The sequence below is a fragment of the Sinohyriopsis cumingii genome, chromosome 3 (assembly GCF_028554795.1).
Source record: "Sinohyriopsis cumingii isolate HCF-2022 chromosome 3, ASM2855479v2, whole genome shotgun sequence".
Classification (NCBI taxonomy): Eukaryota; Metazoa; Mollusca; class Bivalvia; order Unionida; family Unionidae; genus Sinohyriopsis; species Sinohyriopsis cumingii.
Genome location: NC_142963.1, coordinates 3,508,537 through 3,526,439, shown reverse-complemented (window position 1 = coordinate 3,526,439; position 17,903 = coordinate 3,508,537). Strand labels below are relative to the sequence as shown.

The window sequence follows — 17,903 nt, the reverse complement described above, 5'->3', positions numbered from 1 at the left end:
ATATGCTGCAAAACCTTCTCAGTGCAATCACCCTTAAAATATAACCACCTTCCAATAACAATTATTTATTGTAATTTCCATTTGTAATGGAGCAAACATGAACATCATTTACATTCGTGAGTTAATTTCCATATATTTACATGATCATAAGTGGCATATACCCGTGCCTACAGAGTAAGCTCTAGCCACTTATTCTAAATTCATTTATTCATTTAGAATAAGAGGCCAGAGCTTACTCTGTACAATGAAGTACGTGCAATTCACTGTGTAGCAGGTCACTGCACATTAATACAATGCAGAATGCAAAAAAGGGATGTCTTTGTTGACTGGAATTAAACTGCTCATGGCAGTCTATGCACTCACTAAACAACACTCTGACATGCAGTTGAGTAGGTACCATTAAGGTGATTATCTTTTCCATCATTAACTATCTTTAATGACTGGGTATGGTAAATTTTCTTTATTATTAATGTCATGCAAGTGGGCTTATCCAAGAAGTTACAATAATTAATGAAATACAGCAATGCACTGAACCTGATCCTATTAAAAAAATAGTTCCTGACAGGTTTAGATAATTGTCAGACTGTACCATAGTCTTCGGTTTTGATGCACTTGAGCGCCTACTTTCACCTTTTCTGAAGTATGATCCATTCAAAGTGAACTTATTTCATTGAAACAGTACAGTTTAACCTATCCTAATGGTCACCTGAGTTCAGTAGTCACCTGGTCACAATGGCAATTCTAATTTCCCAGTGCCCTTGTAAATTTCCTATACAAATGTCATGTAATCAGTGGCCACCTGTCTTCCACAGCCAATGGCCATGTGTTTCTTAACCAAGCAGTGGTTTCACCCTACCTTTTGCAGTCACTAAAGCATATCAGCAGTGGCTGCTTCAAGTATGCAAATTAAATTTCTTTTGTTTGATGAGCAAGGCATGGTATATATAAAGGTATATTGCATGAATCGAAGTTTAAACATTTCATATTGCAATCGTATTTACCATAAGCCAGTGAAACTCAAAAAGGTTTCTGACAAAGCCAGATTCATCATGCATACAGCATATGTCCAAGTGTTAGTCATGTAGCCCAACAAAACCATCATGTACTATATTCTTGATGAATCTGACTTTCTGCTGTGACTGGTCATTCTTCTCAGAATATTACGTTCAGAATTACGTGTCCTTTCATTCTTTTACAAACAGTGTATGACTTTAATTTAATATTTTCTTATCTTTGTACAACATAGGAAAGAAGTTTATTGTTGATATCACATGACTATTGGACCTCTGATGTCATCGACATGTAGGTTTCAAGATTTGTGTAGACATGTGACTAAAAATGCAAAGGGCAAGTACTGGTTCAAATTTCATCAATGCTGTAGTTTTGTCTCATCTGTCAGTATGGTAAGCCACCACCACGCAATGGCGACAAATAACTTTTTGATACGCAACTGCCTCTGACCCTACACTCCAACATAAATGTCAAAACAGCTGTTGTTGTTGTTGTTGGGTTTAACATCATTTTTCAGCACAAGATAGGCTATACATAGTGGACGGTATAACTGGTGGAGGAAGGACCCTGGAAAACCCCAGGAAGAACCACCAACCCACAAGAAGCTACTGGCAAGCTTTCTCACGTACCCACATTGCATGTGTAAAAATGCACACACTGTTATTTCTCTACAAGAAAGAAGATAACACCTCTTGTCATTAGCAAGTCAAATATACAAGTAAGGATACAGTATCCTTGTGTGGAATTTATTTTATTAAATTTTGTTATTTTTTTTCTCTAATTAGCTAAACTAAATACATGTATCTCGGTAGCATACTACTACTGGTAATAATAATACATGTGAAATAAAATTAATTTCATATTAATGATAATACTATGAATAATAATAAATATGCTACCTGGTTCATAGTGCATAAATTTGTTATGACCAAGTTTGCGAGCTAAACCTATCTTTTAAGGGTACCTGTCTATAAAGGCCATGTTTGTTCTTGCCCATGGGTGGCTGTAGTAACTTTAGTAAAACATGAAATATTCCTTTATGCTCATCTTTACATCCTTATAACCAGATCACTCCTTAATGGAAAAGTAGTGTACACCTGTATTACATTGCTAGTTTTGATGCACTTCAAAGAATATACTTCTGCCTGTTATACTGCTGTATGATCTGTCTAAAAGGCATTGCAGGGTAATCTCAATAGCACATTAAAAATACAATTTTACAGGAAAAAGCACATAGAAAATCTTAATTTAGCATTCCTAACACATTTCTTCTTTTGAAAATAATTTTGTTTTGGGAGAAATTTTTTCTCAAGAGAGAAAATATCAAATTGTGAAAAATGATGACTGTATTGTACGACAAATATTTACTTGAAAGGGTAAAAGAATATATGTTTATGACAATGTGCCAAAAGAAAGTGGCATCAAAACTTGGGATGGGACATTTATGTAGTTTACTGCTTTTAAAAAAAAACTGAAAAATTAATAGGAAATCTCTATTGGCATTTCCTGTATATATTTGACTCCTACTGAATGATTTTATTTCATAATAAACATCTTAAAGTTATTTTGAGTGAATGTGTTAACTTTTCAGCTTCAAAACTTTAATTCCTATACAAAGCACAATGCCACTGGAAAAGTTATCCATGTCTAGCCTAAGCCTTTACAGGCAAGACAAGACATTACCTATAGAAATCCAGGTGATTTTCAAGAGTGGAATCTTATTTACTGCCACCTACTGGACATAATACAGTACTAAGGTAAGTTTTTTCTACTGTCACATATAAGTGAGAGTCAGAAAATGCTATCAGAAGCAAAGTTGCCATAAGAAATTCTATTTTAAAAAATTCTTGATTAACTGGACTGTCATTGACCTCTGCTTCTCCTTTCAATGATTTCTTATTAAAACAGCAATTTGAATGCACAAATTAAAGTAAACTGTATCTATACAAATGCTGTGAATACCTATGATTGGTCTCAGGTTAAGCCCAGTGGTCACATGACGAGGCAACATTACAGCCAAGAAACAGAATAATAGCCTGGTGAGAGCCATGACTGAAAGAGAAATTAACAAAGCTTTTCATCTCAATGCCATGACTGAAAGAGAAATTAACAAAGCTTTGATCTGCATGTAATGGCTGAAATAGAAAGTAACAAGGCTTTTGATCTGAATACAATAGCTGAAAGAGACATTATCATCTGTACATCATGGCTGAAGAGAAATTAACAAGACCTTTGATACGAATGCCATGACTGAAAGAGAAATTAACAAGGCTTTGGATCTGACATCTTTGCTAGCCAAGGTTCTGATAACCCTATCTACACTCTGGCATATTAGCAGATATTTTTGTGCTTCAGGTCTGTGAATTTAATTTATGAAGTGGCAAACCACTGCATCTAATCAAAGTTAAGTTGTTCAAATTTTAACACTGTTCCTATATGATCGAGACGAGGGGAGCACACAACTTGAATGGACTGATAAATAAGCAATTTTTCTGTGCAGGTCCATGTTTGCACAAATACTTTTTACTTAAATACACCTGTAATGGCTTCCCTCTGGTACAGAGTCATACCGTCTATGTTAAACTTACAAAATATCCTTTCTAGGTCAATTGCCACCACCGTTTTTGGCCGCTGTACAACGCACCACGCTATTGGTTAGTTGGCATTACATACTAAGGGAGGCAACACATGAAATCCAATAGATGTTTCTAGGACAAAGCACCAATATAGCTGTTCGATCTGCCAAGGTGTAGGGTTATCGGAACCTTGGCTACTGAAGATGCTGGTCTGAATACTGTTCAAGGGAGACATAAAAATGACCTGAGGTAGTTTTATGCTGAGGGATGTTATAATAAACACAAAATTATAATGCAAAACCACAATATAATGTTCTATTAATTAGTCAATTACTAGAATTTAGTGAAATAACTCAAATAGCAATGAAAAAACAAAATTTAAAATATTTAATTGACTCCATGATCATAATAGCATTATAAGAGGTGCAGCAGTATAAGTGAGGGACTTTATAGTAAGGGAATAGTATAATGAATAGTTAACAATAACATTTAAGAATGATCCCATCTTTACCATGCTCTTTTTCCTTATCAATGTTACTTAAGGTGACATGCTGCAAGTTGCAACTGTAAAGAAATTACATAGATAATTTAAAATATAACCTCAAAATTAGTGAACTTCTCAGGAAGAAATTACTAGACCATTAATCTAGATACATTGACTCTCTTTGGTATGGTTGTGAATAGAATAAATTAATTAGGTAAACACTGGATCTATAAATTCTGATGCACCAAATATGGTCATTTTTAGGGTTCAATTTTAAAATACATTTAACATAAATCAATAAGAACTACATATTTAACATTACTGTAAAATTAAGAAAAGCATACCCTTTATCTAATGTTCAAGTGACTGCAACAATTTTTACTAGTTATGTAGGTGAGCTCTCACACACTGCAAATAAAATCCAGTCTGATTTATATCACTGTGTGAAACAAATGATTCAGTATTTCTGTCAAAGGGAAGTTAAAAGAAGAGATACTTTTACTACATTCCAATTACTTCCTTTGTTAAAAAACAGTTGTTTCCACACACTATAAAAACCACTTATGGAACATAACAGTCTTTCTGAGAAGAAAATAAGTGCTGATTCATTAACTACATATATTGTGAAACCACCATGACTCTGAGTTTATTTCCTTCAACAGTGAGAAATATTCTTCATTAGAAACAAAATCAGCCAAAGTTTGCTCTGTACTTTAAGCGTTCCCAATTTTTCATGGGCAAATTGTTGCTGTTTCTTTATAATTTTAATGATCTTGTTTATTTGAATAACAGATCATACTGCTCTCACAAAAGTTATTATGCATTGTTAATACTCATATATATGTTTGGTCTAAATGCAAGCAACATAGACCTTGATCTGTCATAACATAATGCATTGGCAAGGTGTATGTTGTTTGTTATACTGAGTATCCCTAACAAACTGCACAGACCCAGACCTGCTGGTCCATCATGTAATGTCACATATGGGTCTATGCAGTTTGCAGTTTAATCTGACTTATACATGAGTATAGTACTAGACTTTCTCATCTTTAGAATTTACTGAAGAAAAGCTTAAGACAATCTGAGTAATGCACAACTAAACAGATGCAGTACTATTTTTAACAAATCAGATGATGTGCATTATATTCACTTGTTTTAGTTGTTGTTGTAGGGTTTAACACCATTTTTCAGCACAAGATAGGCTATACATGGTGGCCAGTATAAATGGTGGAGGAAGAACCCTTGAAAACCCCGGGAAGAACCGCTGACTCATGAGAAGCTACTGGCAAGCTTTCTCATGTATCCACATTAGCTGAACCCGAGACTCAAACCCATGCAGATAGAGGTGAGATGGCAGTGATCTGGAATGGTGAGCACTTTAGATCACTCAGCCACTCAGGGCTCCCTTCACTGGTTTTAGAAAGTAAGCACTCCATAATGGACATAGAAATGAAAAATTAACTGGCACTGATTAACAGATTTTTTAAACCCAAAAAATCGTTATTCACAATTCTGCGCCTGATACCAAGCTACTTTTACTCCAGACTTCTCACATGGGTGGACACATGTATAGGTCAAGTATTTTTGTCACTGACTCATACAACTATTACAGTCAAATCTGACTTAACTAGCTACCGTATTGACATGATTAATGTATTAGTCAAATCTGACTTAAATAGCTATCTTATTGACATGATTAATTTATTAGTCAAATCTGACTTAAATAGCTACCTTATTGACATGTTTAATTTATTAGTCAAATCTGACTTAAATAGCTACCTTATTGACATGATTAATTTATTAGTCAAATCTGACTTAAGTAGCTACCTTATTGACATGATTAACGTATTAGTCAAATCTGACTTAAATAGCTACCTTATTGACATGATTAATGTATTAGTCAAATCTGACTTAAATAGCTACCTTATTGACATTAATTTATTAGTCAAATCTGACTTAAGTAGCTACCTTATTGACATGATTAATGTATTAGTCAAATCTGACTTAAATAGCTACCTTATTGACATGTTTAATTTATTAGTCAAATCTGACTTAAATAGCTACCTTATTGACATGATTAACGTATTAGTCAAATCTGACTTAAATAGCTACCTTATTGACATGATTAATGTATTAGTCAAATCTGACTTAAATAGCTACCTTATTGACATGATTAATTTATTAGTCAAATCTGACTTAAGTAGCTACCTTATTGACATGATTAATGTATTAGTCAAATCTGACTTAAGTAGCTACCATATTGACATGATTAATGTATTAGTCAAATCTGACTTAAATAGCTACCTTATTGACATGATTAATTTATTAGTCAAATCTGACTTAAATAGTTACCTTATTGACATGATTAATGTTTTAGTCAAATCTGACTTAAATAGCTACCTTATTGACATGATTAATTTATTAGTTAAATCTGACTTAAATAGCTACCTTATTGACATGATTAATTTATTACAGTCAAATCTGACTTAAGTAGCTACCCTATTGACGTGATTAATGTATTACAGTCAAATCTGACTTAAGTAGCTACCTTATTGACATGATTAATATGTAGAGAACTGAGGAGTGTAAATAAATTTTATTTTGGCTGAAGCAGAGAACAAAGCTATGAATAGGCATTTTATGCCTGATTGTACAGGATGAGACCATGCAAACACCAAAACATTGCTTATGTAGCATTGATGTTATGGGTTTTGTCATACTACATTGTTGTTATGGGACTTGTCATGAAGCATTGTTATGTAACTTGTCGTGTAGCATTGCTATTATGGGGCTTATCATGTAGCACTGTTGTTATGAATAGCACTGTTGTTATAGAACTTGTCATGTAGCATTGTTGTTATGGGGCTTGTCATGCTGCAATGTCATAGACTTGTCATGCTGCACTGTTGTTATGGGACTTGCCATGCTGCATTGCTATGGGACTTTTTCATGCAGCATTGTTATGGGACTTGCAATGCTGCATTGTTGTTATGGGACTTTTTCATGCAGCATTGTTATGGGACTTGCAATGCTGCATTGTTGTTATGGGACTTGTCATGCAGCATTGTTATGGGACTTGCCATGCTGTATTGTTGTTATGGGACTTGTCATGCAGCATTGTTATAGGACTTGCCATGCTGCATTGTTGTCATGGAAATTGTCATGCTGCATTATTATCATAGGACTTGTCATGCTGCATTGTTGTTATGGGACTTGTCAAGTAGCATTGTTGTTATGCGTCTTGTAGCATTGTTGTTATGGGTCTTGTCATGTTGCATTGTTGTCTTATGGGACTAGTCATTTAGCACTGTTGTCATGGGACTTGTCATGCTGCATTGTAGGCATAGGACTTGTCATGCTGCATTGTTGTTATGGGACTTGCCATGCAGCATTGTTGTTATGGGACTTGCCATGCAGCATTGTTGTTATGGGACTTGCCATGCAGCATTGTTGTTATGGGATTTGCCATGCAGCATTGTTGTTATGGGACTTGTCACAGGGATAATAAATATCACTCTGATACATGTACATATACAGTTTCAGCTACATCTAAAAATGAAAGTGAAAGCTAGACTAAAATATGAATACAAAAAATGTATTTATCCTTATATTGTTTTCTCTATCATTTCTTTTGTTTCATACCAATCAAACAATTTATAAGCAGATTGTGTATCAGAGTTATTCCTTTTATACACCAAAATAAGTTTTATATAAGCAACTGCTGCTGAAATCAAAATGACTCAGATATGGACATTTCTTGAAAATATGCAATTTATGAGAGAAAAAATGTTCAAATGTAAAACTGGGACAAATTTCATCACTTTCATTTTCACAATTTGTGACAGATGGAATGACAAATGTATGTGGGTTGAATACTCAATACAATAGCAACAAAAGAATAAAAACAACAATACCAAATTAATTTGGACGTTATTACAAAAATGGAAGGATAATCATTGACCATGGGTTTTCATGAACTCATGAGTGAAAAATATTCAAAACATCTGAACTGGCACAATGTTTAGATACATATAATCAAATTGTGGTGAGTGTTTTTGAAAAGAAGTCATTTAAAAGGATTTTCCACTTATAGCAATGACTGCTGTGCTTGATGGCAATAAAACACCATTTGCCTTTATACCCTTTATTAACAGACTGCTTCTGTCAATTTTATCAATTTCTGCTGAGCAGTTTCTGAAAAGGAGTCATTTAAAAAATTTCTATATTTAGTAATAGCATCCAATCTTAAAATCAGACTAGCATCACTTGTATAATCTGAAAGCCCTTTATACCAGGATATTTTCCTGTAAAGTTATACCAAATTACGATAATCAATTTTTCACCAAAGGTCACAGTTTATACATTTGACTGGTTTTATATTTTAGAAACAGTGATCACATATGATGGTGGATCAGTACTATTTGTATACAACTGACAGGCATCTAAGCAGGATGCTTTCCATCAAATTTTGTCCCATTCTATTGACTGCTTTTTGTGAAGAAGTCATTTAACAGGTTTTCTGTATTTCATAATGGCTCTCATATTCAAAGTAGTTAGGTATCTTTTATAAATATTTTTAAACCCTCTGTACCAGGATGTTTTCTGTCAGATTGGTCAAATTCCGAAATTTACTTTTTAAAAAGTCTTTGCATGGTTGTTCTATTTTTAGGAATGATAGTCATAAATGATTGACCTCATTTTGTACAAATTTGAACGGTCTTCATGCCAGGATATTTTCTGTCAAATTTTGATCAAACTCTATTCAGCAGTTTTTGTGAAAAAGTGTTTTACAATTTTTATATTTGTTGTGCCGAAAAAGATTTAAATGTGTTCTTCTTATTATCAACCAAATTTGCTATCTTACAAAAACTAGTTTGTTTCAATACGTTTTCTCCCTTCTCTGCCTCCAATGAATGGCATTTTAAAACAAGAGCCCCTTGAAGGAACTGATGCTGAAATGAATTTCCAGCAATCCAAGATAAAACCAATTCTTTTTTTTAACAGTGTAGTGTGGAAACCATATCTGATATTCTTAAGTGATAACAAGATTATCAAAACAGGCTGCATTATTCTAATTCAGGACCATTTTAAGACTTTCTGTGCAAACCTCTTGTCATTATGACTGTCCATTCAGGACCACTAGACATCATTTTAAGACTTTCTGTGCAAACCTCTTGTCATTATGTCTATTCATTCAGGACCACTAGACATCATTTTAAGACTTTCTGAGCAAACCTCTTGTCATTATGTCTATCCATTCAGGAACATCATTTTAAGACTTTCTGCGCAAACCTCTTGTCATTATGTCTATCCATTCAGGACCACTAGACATCATTTTAAGACTTTCTGTGCAAACCTCGTCATTATGTCTATCTATTCAGGACCACTAGAGATCATTTTAAGATTTTCTGCACAAACCTCTTGTCATTATGTCTATCCATTCAGGAACATCATTTTAATACTTTCTGCGCAAACCTCTTGTCATTATGTCTATCCATTCAGGACCATCAGACATTATTTCAAGACTTTCTGCACAAACCTCAGGAGGAGTAGCTATAATAAAATTTCACCTCAGTGGCCATATTCAGAGTTAAATCTGCAAAAGTTTCTTAATGACCAACTAACCATCATAAGAAGTCCACTAATAAAAATCCAATGTCAATATGACATTCTGTTTTGAAGTAGTGATAGTATGATTTTCAGGTGGCCATATTTGGTGCCAGATCAGTACCATTTTCGATCAGAAGCAACCAAGACTATCATAGTTGCTAAGAAAGATTATCAATCTGGCCTCCATTGCAGTCATCCTACTGGGATCAGACTGAAAGATTATCTATCTGGCCATCATCATGCTGGTGACAGATTGAAAGATTATCAATCTGGCCACCATGGTAGTCATCCTACTGGGGTCAGATTGAAAGATCATCAATCTGGCCACCATTGCAGTCATCATACTGGGGTCAAACTTAAAGATCAATCTGGCCATCACTGCAGTCATCATACTGGGGTCAGACTGAAAGATTATCAATCTGGCCATCATGGCAGTGTTATCATACTGGGGTCAGACTGAAAGATTATCAATCTGGCCACCATTGCAGTCATCATACTAGGGTCAGACTGGGACCATTTTCATTTTGAACCAATTAGGTATCATAAGAAGTCTTCTGATGAAAATCTCCCAAGTCAATATGACTTTCTTTCGAAGAGATGTAGCAATAACAACATTTACAAGCTGGCTGTCATGGCAACTATGCAGGATGTAAGATTGGCACCATTTTCATTTAGAACCAACTAAACATCATAAGAAGTCTTTCAGTGAAAACCCTATACTGATATGACCTGTATGATGCTGCATGAAGGAGTAGCTATAACAGTATTTTCAAGATGGCTGCTGTGGTGATCATATTGGATGTCACAGAAGCACCATTTTCATTTAGGATGTACTAGACCTTGGGATGAATATGCGTATTTAAAGTTTCATAGCAATCTTCCAAATCAAAAACAAACTTGTGCTAAAGGGCAGATGACAGACAACAGGCCATCCCATATGTGTTTTAATCTCTGATGAGCAGAAGTAAAACTTAAATTATTTTAAAGATATATTCATGCCAAACTGCAATAAGTAAAAAAGTCCAGAGAATTTCGAAAATGATTTTGTATGCTAGATGTTAGACCAATAAATACAAATTTAGAGAGCAGACACGGGAAGGGGTTCCACCAATTTGACTTCTAAAGCATCATTTTTGGAAGTCCACATTTTTTTTATATTTTAGCAACTATTTGGAAAACTACTTTGAGTTTTTCATTTCTCTGCATTCATAATGATATGGGGAAAAATGTTAATTCATAAAAGTTTTAAACCTTTTGCCAGGCCTTCTATTAGATTTAAAGTTGCAGGTTCAATTGCCTAAGTGAGTGAGCGTGGGGGTGTTGAAGGACCTCCTCCATGGGGATACAGTTTTTGAATCGATACTGAAGTAACCACATGTAAAGTAAAAGTAGTACATGTACAAACTATTAAGTACAGAAATATATTTGGCATTCAGGGAGTATGAGACAAGCTTTCATGATTAAGAAAATAAACCTAAGAAGTGATCCGAGTAATCTAATATTTATGTGTAGCATCAAGTCTAAACTTACATTTTTAATAAATGATATATAATTATTACAATCAGCATTTGCTAGATCAGAAAAAAATTCCTTAAGTTTAACCCCCTCCCTATTATGTCTACCAAACATAACTGATGCCCCACCACTCCCTAATCCTACAACATGAGCTAGCTCTTAAGGTGAATCTCTGGACTGGCTACAAGATATATCAGCAGTTGTGTTGACTTTACCATCCTCTATTCTTAAATTGTCCACCAACTTTTAATTTCTCCCAGCTAACCAATCTTAAGTTACCAATTTTGTTTCAAAATAATAAATCCACATTTTCATCCACCATATCTTATTTATGAACAAACATGGTTGTCTCTGTGATGAAAATAAAAAGATATATATATATATATATATATATATATATATATATATATATATATATATATATATGGTATACTTACCTGAGAGCAATGATTTTCTTCTCCATCATGGAAGATTACAGAGGATTAAGGCTTGTTTATTTCTTTCACCTGACCAATATACACCAACAGAAAAATGGTCATGCTCAGTGCTGTCTCACTCAAGTATTTACAGTATACTAACAATATAGCTTTTATGTATACCTACATGCTCGATATTCTAATGAAGGACTTATTTGCAATAATTAGCTGGACAAAGAGGCCAACATCTGCATTATCATTTAAGGACACCTTCCTAATTTTCTATTAAGAAAAGAGCTTTGATATAATTTGAAATTGGGTATTCTATGATCAATTTTTGGGCATACAGCCTTCATGTCAGGAATTCAGTAGGACATCTACCATACAAAATTGAGGTGTCCCAATGGGAAACTCTGGTGTATGATATCCCTGTACATTCACTAAGTATATAACCCCCGATAAGTCTGTGGTATGAGCTACTTGGAATATTAATGATAAATAATGCTTATTTTATTCATTAAAAATGTATATATTTAAAATATTTTCATTTGAATTTTATTACAAATAAAAAGATTAACTGAAAGTTACATTTTCTGGATCATATACTATTCTAAAATGTTATTGTACAAAATCAGTAGATTCCACACTACCCCTTTCTCTTTTGCCAGTGACTGAATATTTAAAAATTGTTTTAAAAATATCTTTATGACAAGTCTTACCAAATCATACACTGGCCAAAGATTATACAAAATTATAAAAGATTTTTTTTAAAAAACACAGGGAGGTTTAATATGGAACATATTTCTTAAAAATTTACCTAGAAAACAGGATAATGGATCTCTGGTTTTAATATTCCTAAAACAAACAGTAGGGATAACAGGCCAAATTAAAAATTTCATCTCAGGTTAATAAATATTGTATTTTTGACAAGGTCAAAGCATCAGAAATAACAAATTTGCAAATAAAATATACTCCTTTTCATGGTTTTTGCTCATAGCAAGTGCAAACAAGTTGTTTTATTGCCTGCAAAAAAGAAAACAAATTCTCTCAAAAGTGATCATTTTATGTACAGCATATATATTGAACACAAATCCAGTAATGGAATGTTTTTTTTGTTGGGTTAATTAATGAAACAGTCACTAGAGAATATAACCAGACTGTTCTTGAGGTATAATTTACAAATGTGTGTGATATAGAAAAGAGAATTTGGGGGAAATGTGCCTCGGCCAATCCAGAATTTGCAGCTTGTGAACATAACGGTTAATTCACCGGATTGGACATGTGCTATGGGGACGTCCATTAATCATGTCAACAATTTTTAGTCAATTTTTTACCCCACTCCCCTTGTCAACAACTGTCAAACTTTCAGTGACCCCCCTAATAAAATTATGTCAAATTATTTTTACCCCCCCCCCACCTACAAACTAACAATATTTTATACGGCTGGCTTTTATGCTAAAAATAGAATTATGGAAATTAAAGGGTCTACAAATAAATTTTAATACATTTTTTTTAACTTGTTTAACAGATTTCAAATTGACTATAACACTTTGAATTCATGAAAAAATCGAGACTTTATATTCTAGCTTCTATCATCTTCCCATGGGGAAGCCAAATGTTCCTCAATTGTTATAATGGGCATAGTGGCTGATTCATTAATTTCTTCAGATTAATACCATATGTGGTTAATCTGTCTACAGTCTACAATCTACATTGAATAAAAACAAAATATGATGATCCAAGACTATGACTTCCTTGGCAAGAGCTCAACCGGTTTTGGATTAAACTGGTGGGCTGTTGACGGGCGAGCGTGTGCCATACCAACGCACCGACTAATTTCCTATTTTTTGATTTATTAAATTTATTGTAAAAAATAACATTGTTGACATCAATTTATCTTGAACTCCCCCCTCCCCCACGTCAACAACACAGGTGCTCGACGCGAGCTTGATGTTAAGAAAAAATAATAATCTAAAGGAAAAAAAATCATACAGAGTGACAAAAATACCTTAGATTACCCCCATGACCCGTTCTGACATAGGACCCTCTCTATCATAATATATATTATATTATGATAGAGAGGGTCCTATGTCAGAACGGGTCATGGGGGTAATCTAAGGTATTTTTGTCACTCTGTATGATTTTTTTCCTTTAGATTATTTTTTTCTTAACATCAAGCTCGCGTCGAGCACCTGTGTGTCTTACATTGTAGGGCTAAGATTTCGTCGTACTTTATTGATACAACGTCAGACTCCTGCGATGCATCCAAGCCCAAAATCCTCTGTATGCATTATTTCATATCCGACGCACGCTGCTCACATTGAAAGTCATGCCACTTTGAGATACTTTTGAAAAATATATTGGACTAGAAAGCTTTATACAATTTGAAAAAGTTACCATCCAGACGTTTTTGAAATAGTCTACTTCCCGTAAACACACCGTATCTACTGCTTTGGGTGGCTAGCTCTGCTTTATTGCTAAAAATTGGTACTTAATTGTCTAGATGTGTGATAACTTGGAATAGGCCATTTCTCGATGAATTGTAGTAGCAACTTGAAATTTCAAATTATTGAGACCTTTCTCGAGAAATTGCGGGGCTGGGGGGTTTCCTGCGTTATTTCTCAGAAGGCTCCATAGATATTCTCATGTGTGTGTGTGTGTGTGTGTGTACTTTTAGTTTATATTATGTAGCAGAATAAAGAATTGTTATAAATAAATTATTAGTGCTTATCACAGCTATCTAAGAAGAAAGCTAGTTAAAATTATTTTATAAACTTGTGATGGTATTCAAGGGGTCAATGCACTTTATTCTATATATTTCAGTATACATGCCAAGATATACAGTGATTGATCTCTCTCTCTTCCTTCACTATTCACCCTCCTCCACCACAACATACACACAATATGATGTTTTTATAGGTAATACGGGTCCAAGTGAAAAAGCTAACACAATGTGAGAATGAATTCAGTCTGGTTGTTATTTAGAAGAATGTACTTCTGAAAAATGTATATATAATTATTATTGTTTGTAGTATATATATATATATATATATATATATATATATATATATATATATATATATATATATATATATATATATATATATATATATATATTCTTCATATATGCATACTTTTTAACAATTATCAAGGTGATTAGAATTTTCTTTGATTTATATCTTTAAAAGCTGAGCAAATAAGTCTGTCAGCTTCCCATTGACTATTCCATTTCTAATATTGTTAACATACAGTAGGTTATTGTTAATGTACAGTTGGTAATTGTTAATGTACAGTAGGTTATTGTTAATGTACAGTAGGTAATTGTTAATGTATAGTAGGTTATTGTTAATGTAAAGTAGGTTATTGTTAACATACAGTAGGTTATTGTTAATGTACAGTAGGTAATTGTTAACATACAGTAGGTTATTGTTAATGTACAGTAGGTAATTGTTAATGTACAATAGGTAATTGTTAATGTACAGTAGGTTATCATGTTATACTGATCTATAATCTTTATGTATATATAACTTTATTTCTTTACTTTTTCTTTCATATAGTTTAAATTTGCATTTCAAAATTATAATTATTTTGTAAACTGAACCATTGTGACAATTAAAACATATTGCTATAAAGGGTCTATTTTTCCTCTTCACTATTTCCCAATAGCAACCTCTTGTGTTGATACATGAATATTATATATATTTTATTTCTGTTTTTGATTAATTTTTGTATTTACATTCCTAAATATTTTATATATTTTATGCACATTTTAGTTGCCCATATTTCCCACTTAGTTCCTGATTTATGATACAGGTTCTTTATGTTTCCTATATATTTTCTGGTTAGTTCTATTTCTTTAAATAATGTTTTGTGTTATGTATATTTAATTTAATTATTTGTATCTTAGCTTAATTTATTTTAAATTATTTTAATTTCATTACATGCTATTTGTAATGTAACATTGTATGCTGGAATTGACCTTGTCCAAAACTGAGTTCATTTCTGCTTGGCCTGATTGACCTTTTTCTATTTATTTTTTATTTCATTTATGTCAACAACTAATACATAGCTAAATTATTTTCTAGGTTTATGAGCTTTATACTGTATCAAAATTATTATTAATAGAAGAAGTAAATATGTTTATTTGGGTCGGGGTTTTGGACTTTCCTAAGTGAATTTTACAGGTTATAGTTTTGATTTTGTAAACATCAGGATCATTCTAGAATGTTATTTTTCATTAGGTAAATGTTTTTGTTTTTTTGGAAAATGCTAACTGTGACATGAGGTCAAGTAGAGAACTATATAATCTTGTAACTGTGAGGACTTAGTCATTCGTGCTTTAATATCTAGCTCCTTTAGGTTGTATTATATGTTGTGACCAGGAGTTTTGGGTTAGAATATATTTTTGTTCAAATTGTTGAATTCAATCAATTATTTTCTCTGGAAATACAAAAGTGCTCTGATAAAATTCTTGGATAAGGCATTCACTGGAATTTATTCTGAATTCAAACCAGGAATTATATTTCTGTAATTCAACAAAAGAGTGTTGAAACATCAACACTTCAATAGCTACCACAGACACATCATCAATTTCAGTTTTGGGATATTTTCTGGACTTTTACTGATGTTCATTCAAACTTTAAATTACTAGCACTTGTGTCTGTAATTCTTGGACTATTTTGGGATTTAATTCACCATACCATAAGTTGTTTTTTCTCATTTTCACTTAGTATTCGGGGAAATAAATATATTTGTTAAATTTTGCAAAGCTTGTTTTCTTTCACTTTTCTGTTACTTTTTTTTTAAGAGTATAAACAATTGTTGAAGTACCTTAAGTATTTGCTTATAAGTCAAGACAATCTACAAACAACAAAGATAATGATCTGCCATAGCATAATGTGCCTGCATAAAGACCCAGATCTGCAAGCACATTAAATGACAGCAGATCTGAGTATGTGCAGCATCATTAGTATTGCTACTTCATTTAGCATCACTTGAAATAGCTTTGTAATGTTGAATGAATACCACAATGTTATTTGTTTTACTGATTACTCCTAACAAACTGCACAGACCCAGATCTGCAAGCACATTATATGACAGCAGATCTGAGCATGTGCAGTTTGCAGTATGACTCATCTTATAAGCAAGTACATATGGTATATTTCTGGTTTCATTTTTTTTTTACATAATCCAGATCATATGCTTTAACCTATGTCAGGTATATCTAATCATCCCATTTCTGTATCTTTCATTTAAGTTCCTGTTTTTCCCTTTATGAATATAATGTCTTCCCACAGAGCAAATAACAATCAATCAGCATCATTAGTATTGCTACTTCATTTAGCATCACTTGAAATAGCTTTGTAATGTTGAATGAATACCACAATTAACTGCAAATTCATGTGCTAAATTATTGGTGGCTTATCTTTTGAGCTAAGGTTTTGTTGATTTTTCCAGAGATTTATTTTTATGTTTTTATTTTCCTTGAGTATACTGGTAGATTTCTCATTTCATCTTTTCCAAAGAATATACTCTGAGCTTTCACTCTTTCTTTAATATTTTCATCCACTCTCCGGATGAGGTAAATTCTTTATACACTAATTAGATGACATCAATGTTCATCAAAATAACAATCTTTTGGAGTTTTGTTTTTCATCAGGCACTATTGTAATCTTATTGGTTTCCTGTAATTTATCTTTAAAACAGCTTGTAAAGATAACAAGAATGTATGATTTACTTGTAGTTCACACCCCATAAGGTACTGTAGTATCTTACTGCACACCTGGTCCAGGTAAAAAGGTATATTTCCTATTGCTGCAGTGATGCATCCATCCAAGATGTGAAATATACAGGTAAGGTTACCATACCTGGAGTAAAAATATAGTCTCCATTATAATAATATTTTGTAGGTGTGTTAAAAAATTGTTTTTGTAACCAGGTTAGCATATTGTTATGTATATGTAATTTAACTATTTGTTTGTTAGTTTTAATTTTTTTTATTCCATTACATGCTATTATAAGGTAACTTTGTCTACTGGATTTGACATTTTTTTTCTTCTTCAGAAATTCAATTTAGTTCTGTTTGACCATGCTGTTATAATATAGAAACACTGTATATAGTTGCTGACCTTGATTCAGAACCAGTAAGTGTTCTGGTAACCAATGTTTTTATTTATATTTTGTATTATTCTTTCCCAGAGTAAGAACCATTCATTTCAGTTAAGGTACATGATGTTAGGCATTTAAAAAACTTCTGTTTTGTTCTGGAAGGGTGACCATGTGACTCTCATA

General features: G+C 32.9%; 1 protein-coding gene across 6 annotated transcripts in view; it reads right to left on the bottom strand.

Annotated features, from left to right (window-relative positions):
* LOC149802362 (gamma-glutamyl hydrolase-like) overlaps positions 1-17,903 on the bottom strand; it is a 51,092-nt gene that overhangs the window by 31,377 nt on the left and 1,812 nt on the right. The window contains exons 1-3 of one of the 6 annotated variants that reach the window (XM_089951602.1): positions 14,010-14,024; positions 4,099-4,151; positions 2,974-3,063 (exon numbers count right to left, since the gene is read on the bottom strand). In XM_089951602.1, the coding sequence (XP_089807728.1) occupies positions 2,974-3,061 (88 nt within the window). In that variant the 5' untranslated portion in view covers positions 3,062-3,063; positions 4,099-4,151; positions 14,010-14,024. Of the gene's footprint in view, positions 1-2,973; positions 3,064-4,098; positions 4,152-4,415; positions 4,527-13,817; positions 14,103-17,903 lie in introns of those variants that run through there. The other 5 variants (XM_089951598.1, XM_089951599.1, XM_089951597.1 and 2 more) reach the window with 5 other exon arrangements.